We start from the raw sequence: 15,139 nt of genomic DNA on the forward strand, positions 1-15,139 counted from the left end.
CAAGGAGGCTGATGTATTAATCAAGACAGGAAAGGATAAATGATTATGTTAATGTTTTAGTTGGATCAAGAGGAGAAGGCGGGTCTTAGTGAGGTTGTGAAGGTGGAACTGACAGGATTTAGTGCTGGATTGAATATGTGGGTTGAATGAGAGAGATGAGTCAAAGGTAACACCAAGGTTACAGGCTCATTCATTCATTCAATCATATTTATTGAGCACTTGCTGTGTGCAGAGCACTGTACTAAGCACTTAGTGAGACAGGAAGGATGGTGGTGCCATCTAGAGTGACAGGGTTTATGAGATTAGTTAAGGAGTTCTATTTTGGAAGTGTTAGGCTTGAGGTGATGGGAGTACGTCCAAGTACAGATGAATTGAAGGCAGGAGGAAATGCGAAATTGCAGAGAGGGAGAGAGATCAGGGCTGAAGATGTAGGTTTGGGTGTCATCTGCATAGATGTAGCAGCTGAAGCTATGGGAGTGAATGAGTTCTCCAAAGGAGTGGTTGTAGAAGGAGAATAGAAGGGGGCCCAGAACTGAACCTTGAGGGACACCCCACACTGAGGCGGTGGGAAGCAGAGGAGGAGCCCACAAAGGAGAGCGAGAATGAGTGGCCAGAGGAATAAGAGGAGAAGCAGGAGAGGACAGTGTCAGTGAAGCCAAGGCTGGGTAAGTTTTCAAGTAGAAGCAGGTGGTTGGCAATGTCTAAGGCAGCTGAGAGGTCGAACAGGATTAGGATGGAGTGGAGGTCATTGGATTTGGCAAGAAGAAGATAATTGGTGACCTTTGAGAGGGCGGTTTCTGTGGAGTGAAGGGGACGGAAGCCAGATTGGAGGGGGTCAAGGAGAGATTGGAGGAGAGGAATTTGAGATGGCAGATGTAGACAACTTGCTCAAGGAATGTTCCACACACAGTATGTGCTCAATAAATGACCACTGATTGATTGAACAACCAAGGAATTAAAGGACTCCATGCTTTAGACACAATAGACAAAAATTCATGCCTTTGACCTAAAAAGCATTCTAAGCCTGGTGTTTAAATGATAAGGAAAGTCCCGTTACTAGTAACTTCAGAAAGTTTGCAGTTTAAAGTAACGAGAACTGAGCACTCCCATTGGGCTTTGTGCTGTTACTATATCAGTAGTTCATTAGCATTACCCAGGGAACTAATGGTAACAGTGATCTTTAAATAGTTAGAATGAAGTTCCCTATGTAACACTAATGAACTATTAATATGGTAATGGTGAGACTCACAATGCAATTGGAGTGCCACGGGAGCACAGCTGGCTTGAGATGACAAGTAATTTTATGCACGGTCATTGCCAGCTGAGATGACTAGAAATTGTAGGCATTCCGTTCTGTCGTAACATGTGTTTTCAATATGTGTTTCGGCTAGAGCACGATTAGGGAAATAGAGGAATTAAGTTCTTCAGTCAACATGACCTTTGGGGGCTCAGCATGCTGTGTTGTTGCAGAAATCCCTCGTGCACACATATGTTTTAGAATGGGTAAGTTCTCTAGTTTGAATTTTCCTTACTGCAATCCTCGTGTTGTAGGAGTAGCATGACCTAGTGGAAAGATCGTGGGCTTGGGAGTCAGAAGATCTGGGTTCTAATCCCAGTTCTGCCACTTCCTTGCTGGGTGACTATGTCCAGCCCAATTATGTTATATCTACCCTACTGCTTAGAACAGTGCTTGGCATATAGCAAGCACTTAATTGCTACCATAATATTAATAGTAATTATGATTATAGGAGAACTGTGTATAAATTTGCAACCAAAAGGGGAGACAGAATATTAAACATGAATACTCAAAACTGTTGTTGGAAAAACTATGATAGAAAGCTGGTAGTCCCACGTTAAATAGAAGAATGAATGTTTCGTATTTGTTGATTTTTTCCATTGCGAGGCTGCTTATGCTTTAGAAGCGATGTTGATTAGCTCAAACAAAATTTTAGATTTGTAGTCTATCAATTTATGTCCCTTTCAAAGAAAAGGATATCAAAGTTAAGCTTATTTTTCCTGAAAAAGAGGAGATTACAAGAAGCCCAAGAGGATTTGAAATTAAGAAAGGGTTTGGTAAAGTGGAACAAGATAAATCTCACCAAAGGTCTTGGAAAATCAAGGGACTTAGTTTAGAAAGAGAAAGTAACCATTCAGGCAGAACACTTTAACTTCTAAAGTAGAAAACGTAGAGAATAGATTTCCAAGCAGGCCACAAAATCCAACAGCATAAATGAGAATGTGGCAGCAATACATTTTAATGAGGAAAGTCAAGATCAAAGGATGCCTCGCTAGGAAAAGAAAGATCAACTTGGGCTAAAGGTAAAGAACTCTTTGGTTGTTCTTAGGCCAAGTAATCTGCTCCTATCTAGGATTTTTCAACGTTCCTCATTGCTATTTTTAATGGTATTTTTAAAGTACTCACCATGTGTCAAGCACTGGTCTGAGTGCTGAGGTGGACTTGAGGGAAAGTTGCTCTTTGTCAAGGCTTTCCCTGGGAGCTGTGGAGCCCTGGATAAATCAACTGGACAATCTTGTTTCTTCTCTTTTCTCCAAGACTTAAGCTCTTTAACCTCAAAAGGTCTAAAACTGAGCTCTTCTTCCTTCCCAAATCCTTTCCCCCACCTAACCTTCTTATCACAAATGAAGATGCTACCATCCTCCTTCTCTCTGAAACCTACAGCATTGGCATTATCCTTAACTTCTCCCTTTCATTCAACATTCACGTAAAGTCTGTCGCTAACTCCTGTCATTTTTGCTCTATGGCATTTCACAGATCCACATGGCCACCAGCTGCATTTTTGTGTTTTTCAATGGTATTTGTTAAGTTTTTACTATATTCCAGGCATTGTACTAAGCATTGGGTAGATGCAAGTTAATCACGTTGTACACAGTCCCTCTCCCACATAGTCTTAATCTTCATTTTACGGATGAGGTAACTGAGGTACAAACAAGTTAAGTGACTTGCTCAAGGTCAAACCGCAGACAAGCGGCTTATTCCAGATGTTATGCATACTCCAGCTAGGCCCCTGTATGAGCCTGCTCACTGGTCTCAGTCTCCAGCCTCCACTCTCACCAGTCAAGGAGTAGTATTTATTTAACACTTTGCAGAGCACTGTATGAAGCCCTTGGGAATGAACCACACAACAGAGTTATTAGATATGATCCCTGCCCACAAAGAGCTTACAGATTACAAGGGGAGACAGTCATTACAATAAATTACAGAAGCATGCGTTACTCATCTGGATCATTTTTCTAAAATGTTGTTCTGCACGTCTCTCCACTCCTCACAAACTTTCAATGTTAACATGTTCTCTACATCAAGCAGAGAGTCCTGACAATTAACTTGAAGGCAGTCTATCAGCTCTATGACTCTTTTTTATCTTCTTTCCTGCCACCGATAATGGAGTCTCTTGTCAGGTATAATGGATGAGCCTCAGTCCTGAGACCTCAGAATCGAGAACCAAAATTGGTGGTAATAATGTAGCATTTAGGAGTTATAGTTTTATGGTTCTCTGCCAACCAGCATTATTCAGAGTCCAACAGTCACAACAGCATCTGTCACAATCCCAGTGTTCTAATAATCATGAAATGCCTTGGGTAACTGCATGGTCCTCTCCTGCCATGTGGAGAGATCAGGATGGGGCCATTGTCAAGGGAAATGGCAGCCACACGGTGCCTTGATAGATTTTCCCCACTCCTCAAGAACCTCCGGTTGTAACCCATCTACTTCCAATCAAATTAAAACTCCTTACCACTCAATCACCTTGCCCCTTCCTACCTCACCTTGCTGCTCTCAGACAGCAGCCCACACTCTTCTAAGGCCATCCTACTTGCTGCAACTCGAGCTCGTCTTTCTTGCCACTGACCCCTTATTCCCATGGTATCTCTGACCTGGAACTCTCTCCCTCTCCCCATCACTCTCCCTACCATCAAATTAAAATCCCTTTTCCTCCTAGAGGCCTTCCCTGATTAAGCTCTCATTTCCTCTTACTCCCTCTGCTTTCTGCATCACCCTTGCATTTGGATTTGTGTCCTATATGCACCCCACCCTCAGCCTCACGGCACTTATGTACGTATCCTTAATTTATTCTAATGTCTGTCTCCCCTTCTAGCCTGAAAGCTCCTTGTGGGCAGGGAACGTGTCTACGAGCTCTGTTATATTGTACTCTCCCAAGTGCTTAGTACACTGCTCTACATACAGCAAGCACTCAATAATTACGATTGATTGATGGGAATGCACCCCGAGATCAGACCAGTGGGAACATGATGGGTTGCCATTTTTTTATGGTATTTGTTAAGTGCTTACTATGTGCCAGGCACTGTACTAAGTGCAGGGATAGCTACCAGGTAATCTAGTTGGACACAATCCCTGTCTCACGTGGGGTTCACAGTCTTAATCTCCATTTTACAGAAGAGGTAACTGAGACACAGAGAAGTCCAGTGACCTGCCCAAGGTCATACAGCAGATGAGTGGGAGAGCCATCTTCCCTCTGTTGGGGAATTGTCTATTGGCTGACTAGGGATTTGTTCAACCCTTTTTACACTCTCTCTTGTCTCTTGGGAAGCAGCGTGGCTCAGTGGAAAGACCACAGGCTTTGAAGTCAGAGGCCATGGGTTCAAATCCCGGCTCCGCCACTTGTGAGCTGTGTGACTTTGGGCAAGTCACTTCACTTCTGTGGGCTTCAGTTCCCTCATCTGTAAAATGGGGTTGAAGACTGTGAGCCCCTCATGGGATAACCTGATTAACTTGTATCTACCCCAGTGCTTAGAACAGTGCTTTGCACATAGTAAGCGCTTAGCAAATACCAACATTATTATTATTGTCAGTTAGTCATCCTCTTACTGAGGCATTGAGCACGAGGATTGAGTAAATAGGTGGCCTGGGGCGCATCACATTGCAAAGTGCCTCCTGTGTAATTTATGACTGAAGTGGCCAGAACATAGTGCCCTTGCTTTGCCTTATGGCCATGGCTCAAAAAGCACTAGCCCATGATCTTCATGATCTTCACTGCTCACATTTGTCAACTTATAAAAGACCCAAATTATTCTTTTTTATGGTACTTGTTAAGTGTTTATTATGTGCCAGGCACTGTTCTAAGCTCTGAGGTAGATACAAGGTAATCAGTTTGGACACAGTCCCTGTCCCACATGGGGCTGGGCTGTAGAAGGAGAGAAAGAAGGTGAGGTAGGAGGGGGCGAGGTGAAGGAGAGCCTTGAAGCCGAGAGTGAGGAGTTTTTGCTTGATTCATAGAGGTTGACAGGCAGCCACTGGAGATTTTTGAGAAGGGGAGTAACATAACAATAGTAATAATAATGGCATTTATTAAGCGCTTACTATGTGCAAAGCACTGTTCTAAGCTCTGGGGAGGTTACAAGGTGATCAGGTTGTCCCATGGGGGGCTCACAGTCTTAATCCCCATTTTACAGATGAGGTAACTGAGGCACAGGGAAGTTAAGTGACTTGCCCTAAGTCACACAGCTTACAATTAGCAGAGCCGGGATTTGATCCCATGACCTCTGACTCCAAAGCCCGGGCTCTTTCCACTGAGCCACGCTGAGCAAGAGGTCAATGTTGAGATAGATGAGAGTGAGGAAGTAGCCTGACAGTAGTGGATCAAAGTTTGTGCCAGATTGTAGTGGGTAGATTAAGGTGGGCTAAGTAGGAGGGCCCCTCTCAGGGTCGCACTTGGAGAGTTTCCAGTACTCTACCAGTCTTGTTTACGGGAGGGAGCATACCCACTCCATTCCTAGCTTGGCCAGTGGCTAGTGAGTGGAAGGCTATCTGCTACAAGTCAAAACTCACCTGTCCTGGGCAGCAGCGACACAGGAGAGAGTCGAGGGCGCAGACTCAAGTTTACTGAGCGGAAGGAGGCAGTGGTAAACCATTTCCATATTTTTATTAAGTAAACTCTGTGGATCCACTACCAGAACGATTGCAGATGGAGAGCCGTGTGTTCTGGGAGAGATGTGTCCATGGCATTGCTATGGGTCAGAAACGACTCGACGGCATAAGACAAGGCAAGACCCAGGTGTGCTCATAAAGCTACTTTTCTTATTTCTATATCTTATAGATATAGAAATGTACCATATCTATATCTTCTATATCTTACTATAAGTTCCTGGTGGGCAGGGAATGTGTCTATAACTCTGTTGTACTGTACTCTCTCATGTACTTAGTAACAGTACTCTACACTTAAGCACTCAATAAATACCACTGATTGAACACTACTCCTACTACTACTGATACTATTACTACTACTAGTACTGCTGCTAGCATTGGTCGTGGGTTCAAATCCTGGCTCTGTCAATTGTCAGCTGTGTGACCTTGGGCAAGTCACTTAACTTCTCTGGGCCTTAACTTCCCTCATCTGTAAAATGGGGGTTGACTGTGAGCCCCGCGTGGGACAACCTGATCACCTTGTAACCCCCCAGTGCTTAGAACAGTGCTTTGCACATAGTAAGAGCTTAATAAATGCCATTATTATTATTATTATTATTATAATTCTCTCCAGAAGAAGTAGCATGGCCTAGTGGATAGATTGGAAATCAGAAGGACTGGGGTTCATAATCCTCACTCTGCCACTCATCTGTTGTGTAACCTCAGGCAAATCACTTCCCTGTGCCTCAGTTACCTCATCTGTAAAATGGGAATTAAGACTGTGAGTCCCACATGGCACATGATTCACTTGAATCTACCGCAGTACTTAATACAGTGCCTGGCACATAGTAAGCTCTTAACAAATTCCATTTAAAAAAAAAAAAAAAGAAACAAAAATCAGAATTGTCTCCAGATTGTCATCAGGGTTATAGTCACAGTCCAGCATTTCCAACATCACATGAAAGGAAGACAACAAGGGAAGGATCATCTTTCCCCCAAAAGGAAACCCAAGAACACCACTCCATTTGCAATGTTCAGTGCTATCAAATATTTGTCACACAAACAGGAGCTTGTTATTACTACTGTTTGCCCTCAAGTTGTCTGTCAGCTGCTGACCTCATAATTTGCACAGCTGTGGCATCACAATCTGTTGTCATAGAACAGATTGTGATGTCTTAATTGATTGCTTGCCAAGGTTGCAATTGTCAAGTGAAACTGGGATACTGTTTCTTATTAGTTAAATTAAACCACATTACAGTAGAGCCATGCTAATTCCCACTAATGACTGGAATATCGAATGCAAATTATTGCACTTTGCAGATTAGCATAAATGTGAGGTTTGTTTGCTTTTTTAATCATGGATGATACATCAGACAAATGCATTTTATTGAATTATGTGGCAATTTCTTGGAACAGTACCTCGACTGTAATGTAACTGCCAATCCAGAAGTGCTTCTTTCAATGCTGTGTCTGGAAATATAGCATTATGCCAGTCAATGCAAAATCCACATACCAGTCAGTGTGCGTAGAGCTAAATGTGGATTTTGGACAGTGGAAATAAGCGAGCGTTCTTTCTATGCTCATAGCAATCTGGGAACCAACCCTTATTAAAGAATCAGTATTTCCTTTCCTTCATCTCACAAGATTGTAAACTCTGAGAGGGCAAAGTCTGTGTCCTTTGTGTATACAGTACAGCCTGTGCCACACTGGTGGAGTGAGGGGAGAAGAAATTGAGATGAAGTAATTATTTCTCTCCCCCCCCGCCCCCCATCAAAGCCTTATTGAAGGCACATCTCCTCCAAGAGGCCTTCCTTGACTAAGCACTCTTTTCATTTTCTTCAAGTCCCTTCTGTGTTACCCTGACTTGCTCCCTTTATGATCACCCCCTTCTAGCCCCACAACAGTTCCATACTTATCTGCAATTTATTTATTTATATTAATGTCCTTCTTCCCCTCTAGACTGTAAACTCATTGTGGGCACGGATTGTGCCTGTTATAGTCTTCTGTAACTCCCAAGCACTTAGTACAGTGCTCTGAAGACAGGAAGGGCTCAATAAGTATGATTGACTGACTTAATATGAATTCCTCTTAAAATCTCTCTTCACAGTGGCTAGAAGATATCAATGAAGGCTGAGTAGTTTTTGTCCTAAGACTGATAATAGGCATCTGATTGGTCAACAGGGCAATTGGAGTTAAATTCAGAGTAAGAATGAGACAGTGTTAATGAAGGCTCTATTACTAATTAGCTTCAGCCAGTCCCTCACCCCTCAGCACCTCCCTTCTTCTTCTGTTACAACCCTGGTTATTACCATGAATAGCGTAGGAGGGATGTTAGTGGGTCCGTAGAGCAGTGTGGGCTTCTGAAACTTACATGTGGAAGATGCTACTTATTTAATAATAACAATTATAATTGTGGTATTTGATAAGTGCTTACTATGTTCCAGGCACTGTACTAAGCACTTGGGTGGATACAAGGAAATTGGTTGGACACAGTCCCTGTCCTGCATGGGGCTCACAGTCTTAACCCTCAATTTACAGATGAGGCAACTGAGGCAAAGAAAAGTGAAGTGGCTTGCCCAAGGACACACAGCATACGAGTGGTGGAGCCGAGATTAGAACCCATGACCTTTTGATTCCCAGGCTAGTGCTCTGTCCTCTACGCCATGCTGTCTCCTTCACAGACATACAACAAAGGTGGAAAATAATCAATGCCAACTGGGAAGAATGGTCTAATAGAAACAGCACAGGGCCTGGGAGGTAGAGGACCTGGGTTCTAATTCTGCCTCTTCCAGTTGTCTGCCGTGTGACCTTGATCAAGTCACTTCTCTATGCGTCAGTTACCTCATCTGTAAAATGGGGATTAAGACTGTGAATTCCATGAGGGACACAGACTGTGTCCAAGCTAACTGTACCTATCCCAGTGCTTAGAACAGTGACTGGCACATAGTAAGTGCTTAACAAATACCATAAAAAACCCAAAAACATTTAACACAATCCTCCCAGATTGCCCTGCCTAGCTTCTCTCATCAGCATTGGTAACGAGGACATTCCTTGGCTGTCAAGAATGTGCCTGCAAATGAAATTTGCACCGCAACGTGTTCATTAAAGGGATCAGCACACAATTTTCCTATAACATCTTTTATTTTTAATGGTATTTTTTAAGCACTGTACTAAGCACTGGGGTAGATACAACCCAATCAGGGAAGTGGGAAAGAGAGAAAGAGGACACACAATATTAATGAGAAGCCTTCATACTGTTGTCCTTGCAGGAGGAAGGTTAATGTTTGGAGTTAATTGGTGTAATCGCAATATTGGAAATTGTGGAATTTGTCAATGAATCGATTAATGGTATTTATTGAGGACTTACTCTGAGCAGAACACTGAACTAAATGCTTGACACCATTAGTAGACACTATAACACACCACCAATCAGTCAATCAATGGTATTTACTGAGCTCTCACTGTGTGCGGTGGAGCTTCGGAGAATAATAATGATGGTATTTTTCAAGGGCTTACTATGTGCCAAGCACTGTTCTAAGCACTGGGGTAGATACAAGGTAATCAGGTTGCCCCATGTGGGGCTCAGAGTCTTAATCCCCATTTTATAAGTTAGGTAACTGAGTCTCAGAGAAGTTACGTGATTTGCCAAAGATCACACAATATACAAGTGGCAGAGCTGGGATTAGAACCCAGGCCTTTCTGAAGCCCAGGCCCTTGCTTTTTCCACTAGCCCACATTGCTTCTCCAGCATCTATTATCAAACTTTGGCATATTCAAAACATCTGGCTTTTAAAGAGACAGTTTATCCTTTCATAAACTGTTTTAATTTCTATCACCTGCTGTGGAACTAGTCAGCCATATACATAAGTAAAATGTGCCGTCGATGGCTGGTTTCATTTGCACTTTGTGACTTTCAGTTTCAAAGCCACCAATCTCGTTAAAGAGGACAAATCATTCCACTATTATTTATATGGTTTCTCATTTCAATCAAGATTAAATTTTTGATTGAAAAGGCAGCGCTTAGAGTGGAAAACAAATGATTATTTCCCATTTAGCTAGAAAAGACTTGGGGAAAATAGAAATGTTGAAAATGCTTTTTTACAATGTCTGGTGATTACTTGGGTAGAGACCCAACCAGATGAGCACCCTAAAGTAGCTTTCTGAGTAATAGGAATATATTTTCCAGAAACATAGTAATAATAATAATTATGGTATTTGTTAAGCACTTACTACTTATTAGTACTTATTAGTAGTACAACTTACTACTTATTACTCTACTTATTTATTGATTTATTTTACTTGTACATATCTATTCTGTTTATTTTATTTAGTTAGTATGTTTGGTTTTGTTCTCTGTCTCCCCCTTTTAGACTGTAAGCCCACTGTTGGGTAGGGACTGTCTCTATATGTTGCCAACTTGTACTTTCCAAGTGCTTAGTATAGTGCTCTGCATACAGTAAGCGCTCAATAAATACGATTGATTGATTGATTACTAGGTATCAGGCACTGTACTCAGCGCTGGGGTGGATATTCATTCATTCATTCATTAATCGTATTTATTGAGCCCTTACTGTGCGCAGAGCACTGTACTAAGCACTTGGGAAGTACAAATCGGCAACATATAGAGACGGTCCCTACCAACAGTGGGCTCACAGTCTAGAAAGGGAAGACCTTCAGTTACCTCATCTGTAAAATGGGGATTAAGACTATGAGCCCCGCATGGGGCAACCTGATTACCTTGTATCTACCCCAGTGCTTAGAACAGTGCTTGGCACATAGTAAGCCCTTGAAAAATACCATCATTATTATTCTCTGAAGCTCCAGCGCACACAGTGAGAGCTCAGTAAATACCATTGATTGATTGGTGGTGTGTTATAGTGTCTACTAATGATGTCAAGCATTTAGTTCAATGTTCTGCACAGAGTAAGTCTCAATAAATACCATTAATCGATTCATTGACAAATTCCATAATTTTCAATATTGCGATTACACTAATTAACTCCAAACATTAACCTTCCTCCTGCAAGGACAACAGTATGAAGGCTTCTCATTAATATTGTGTGTCCTCTTTCTTTCTTTCCCACTGTACGTCTCTTCTTTCTCTCCTCTCCTACCTGTCTCTCCCTCTGTTCCTCCCCCTCTGCTTTTTCTAGCCTTTGCAGCTGGCCTGTGATCTGTGTGCCATTGTTTCAAATTCCGGTCAAATGGCCGGCCAGAAGGTGGGAGCTGAAATTGACCGATCATCCTGCATCTGGAGGATGAACAATGCTCCCACAAGGGGCTATGAAGAGGACGTGGGGCGGAGGACGATGATAAGGGTGGTATCCCACACCAGTGTTCCCCTGCTGCTGAAGAACCCAGATTACTTTTTCAAGGATGCCAACAGCACGATCTACGTCATCTGGGGCCCTTTCCGGAACATGCGGAAAGATGGCCACGGCATTGTGTACAACATGCTGAGGAAAGCTATGGATGTTTACCCCAGTGCCAAGATTTACGTGACAACTGAGAAGCGCATGAGTTACTGTGACGCAGTTTTCAAGAAGGAGACTGGAAAAGACCGGTAAGTGTAAAGTCCTAGCTGTGGGGGAGTGGGGGAGGGTGTGTTTGTGTGTATGTGGTGTTTGCCTACTAAAATGATGTAGAAGGAAGGTCTTCTTGAGTGTGCCAGACTCCAAATGAGCATCAGGTTACTTTGTTAATTGATTGCTCTAGATTTTGGACTGTTATGAATCCTTAATGAGCCAGCAGCTCAGCTCCACTTTCCTCACCTATACTACCTTCTGTCCTCTCCGTTTTGATGGGCCCAAGGCCCAAAGAACACTGGCTCCATTCCTGAGACGTTTTCTCAAGCTGCTTTTCTCAGCTCAGTTCCTATTGATCAGATTGGAATTTTCTTTGGAGTGGAGAGCCCGCAAAACAGCATTCCAAGGCTTTCATTCAGTCGTATTTATTGAGCTCTTACTTTGTGCAGAGCACTGTACTAAGTGCTTGGAATGCACACAATGTACAACGGAGACAATCCCTACCCAACAACGAGCTCACCAAAATGTTGTGCATCTTGAGGATGACACATCGCCCCAACCTTTTTTGAGAGACTTAGTGCGACTTTATTCAAGGCCACAGGCAGAACAGCTTATTGATTCTTCAGTAAGGACACCCAGCTCTCTCTCTGTTTGCCTGCAAATGAGCTGTGTGAGCATGACGATCAGTATTGCTGAGTTTCTAACATTTAAGCCAAACAACTGACTGGAATGAGGCTCGCTCTGTTCAACATCCAGCCCAGGTGGGTTTGGGAGGGAAGCAGTATTCTGGAAATATTACTAGTCCTCAAGTGGTCCAGAGGCAGGCTTAGGGTTTGCTGATGCCTCTTGCTATTTCTCTTCAATCCCATCATGGTCTTTCTGGGCTCTTTACTGCTCAGTAGTGCCTTAGATGGATATGATGGACAGGCCAAGAGGAAATCAGAAGAAAATCAAATCTGCTCATTTTCCTCTCAGGGACTGCTCTTGGAAAGAGCAAGAAAGGGAGGTTATTGAAACCAACAGATTGTGTGTGTGGCTTCCACTTATCTGCACATTTCCATGGATAAATCAGTCTTTGGCTCTAATTCTGATATTGCACTCTGGTTCCCCCCAAATTAATTTAACTGCACAATTTTAGTCAAGCTGTAACCTTTCTTAACTGCCCTGCTAATATGTTTGGCTTGCCTCTTATTCGTCCCTGGGTGCAATTCCTAGCGTCGGCGATCATTTTAAAAGTTCAATTGCCAGGCTGCTTTCCCATTGATTTGTACGTTGGTTTAACTTATTATTGATTATTTTTTGAAAATCAAAAATGTGTTCGTCCCCATTAAAGAGGACAGAGCCAAAGGTCTGGTTCCAACAACTCTCTGCCTCAGAAGATGAAGATGTTGGTTTCCATTGTTAAAGGAGAGGGTACTGGCTGTTCAAGAAAATGACTCAAAGAGAAAAAAGGAGTGGAGAGTTGGTCTATCAAAACCATGACAATTTGCTTCCTGGTTTCTCCCAAGCATTCATTCATTCATTCGATTGTATTTATTGAGCGCTTACTGTGTGCAGAGCACTGTACTAAGCGCTTGGGAAGTACAAGCTGGCAACATATAGAGACGGTCCCTACCCAACAGCAGGCTCACAGTCTAGAAGAACTTAGTATAGTACTCTTCCCATAGTAAATGGTCAATAAATGCCATTGATTGATTGATTGGTTTGTAAAATGGAAATCAAATCGAAAAGAAGAAAAACACCACCAGAGAGGATCCCTCAAAACATGGTGATTAGATGGTAGAGGCATTCTTTGAGATAAGGATCCGGAAGTCAGAAAAAAATGATCTGAAATCTGCTAGAAGAACAATACAAAATACCACCGATTGCAAGGCTAGTGATTGGGGAGGGTGCGGTATCCTAGACAAAAGTTGGAGAAAAAGGTAAATTGCTGTGCATGGATGCTCTTCTCAACTTGACTCTTGGAAATGAGAAATTAGTTTAAGATTTGAGGGTGTTTGAAAGTGGGTGGATCATTTTTCTGAAAAAGGATGTTCATTCCCATACCTCCCCACTCCTTAAAAACCTCCAATCATTGCCCATCCACCTAATAATAATTGTGGCATTTGTTAAGCGCTTCTGTGTGCCAAGCACTGTACTAAGCACTGGGGTGGATACAAGCAAATCAGCTTGGATGCAGTCCCTGCCTCTTGTGGGGCTCACAGTCTCAATCCCCATTTTACAGATGAGGTCACTGAGGCCCAGAGAAGTAAAGAGACTTGCCCAAGGTCACACAGCAGACAAGAGGTGGAGCCGGCATTAGAACTCATGACCTTCAGACTCGCAGGCCTGTGCACTGTCCAATATGCCATGCTGCTTCTACCTCCACATCAAACAGAAACTTCTTACCGTCAGCTTTAAGACAATTATTACCTCCTCCAGGAGGCCTTCCCAGACTGAGCCCCTTCCTTCCTCTCCCCCTCGTCCCCCTCTCCATCCCCCCATCTTACCTCCTTCCCTTCCCCACAGCACCTGTGTATATGTATATATGTTTGTACATATTTATTACTCTATTTTACTTGTACATATCTATTCTATTTTATTTTGTTAGTATGTTTGGTTTTGTCTCCCCCTTTTAGACTGTGAGCCCACTGTTGGGTAGGGACTGTCTCTATATGTTGCCAATTTGTACTTCCCAAGCGCTTAGTACAGTGCTCTGCACACAGTAAGCGCTCAATAAATACGATTGATGATGATGATGATGATTACCTCTCTGACCTGCTACAATCCAGTTGGCACACTCGCTCCTCTAATGGCACCATACTCGTTGTACTTTGATGGAATCTATCCTGCTACTGACCCCTTGTCCACAGCCTCCCTCAAGATGGGAATTCCCTCTTCTTTCATATCCGGCAGTCAGCCACTCTCCGAACTTTCAAAACCCTCTGAAAATCGCCTCTCCTTCAAGTGGCCTTCCCTGACTAAGCCCTCATTTCCCCACCCTGTTTGTCTTCCCCTCTCTGTAGACCGTACAATTGGCCCTGTTTCCTTAAGCCCGAAGGAGCGTGGCTTAGTGGCAAGAGCCTGGACTTGGGAGTCAGAAGTCGTGGGTTCTAATCCCGTCTCTGCCACTTGTCAGCTGTGTGACCTTGGGCAAGTCACTTCTCTGTGCCTCGGTTACCTCATCTGTAAAATGGGGATGAAGACTGTGAGCCATACGTGGGGCAACCTGATTATCTTGTGTGTACTCCAGAGCTTAGAAAAGTGCTTGGCACATAGTGCTTAGAAAATACCAACATTATTATAATTAAGCACTCTGATACTCACCCATCTCCACAGAACTTATGTAAATGGTTTTCTACTCTACTGTCTCCCCAATCTGTGATTTATTTTAATGTCTTTAACCTCATGTAGACTGTAACCTTCTTGTGGGCAGGGATCATGTCTACCAACTCTGGTGCACTGTACTTTCCTAAGCCTTTAGTACAATTCTGTTTACTGTGAGAGTGGATAGGCAGCCATTGGAGGTTTTAAGAAATGGTGATATATGGACTGAACACTTTTTTCAGTAAAATGATCCACCCACTGCCAAACTGTAAAGTCTTAATAAGTGCCATTGATTGCTTTTAGTGAAAGGAGAACATAAAATTGGCATATTTTGGGGTTATAAAAGTAGGAAGCAAGAAAAGAAGATTAATTTCAAGATGCCCAGCTGCACCAAACTTAGGAAGTTGTAGAAAATGTACAGAATTAAGTT

At 42.9% G+C, this 15,139-nt stretch overlaps 1 protein-coding gene across 1 annotated transcript in view; it reads left to right on the forward strand.

Moving 5' to 3' along the window:
- Positions 1 to 15,139, forward strand: part of ST6GALNAC3 (ST6 N-acetylgalactosaminide alpha-2,6-sialyltransferase 3) — a 375,554-nt gene that overhangs the window by 110,905 nt on the left and 249,510 nt on the right. The window contains exon 3 of the mRNA XM_038745609.1: positions 11,032 to 11,441. Within this exon, the coding sequence (XP_038601537.1) occupies positions 11,032 to 11,441 (410 nt within the window). The remainder of the gene's footprint in view (positions 1 to 11,031; positions 11,442 to 15,139) is intronic.

Source organism: Tachyglossus aculeatus, chromosome 4 (genome assembly GCF_015852505.1).
Source record: "Tachyglossus aculeatus isolate mTacAcu1 chromosome 4, mTacAcu1.pri, whole genome shotgun sequence".
NCBI lineage: Eukaryota > Metazoa > Chordata > Mammalia > Monotremata > Tachyglossidae > Tachyglossus > Tachyglossus aculeatus.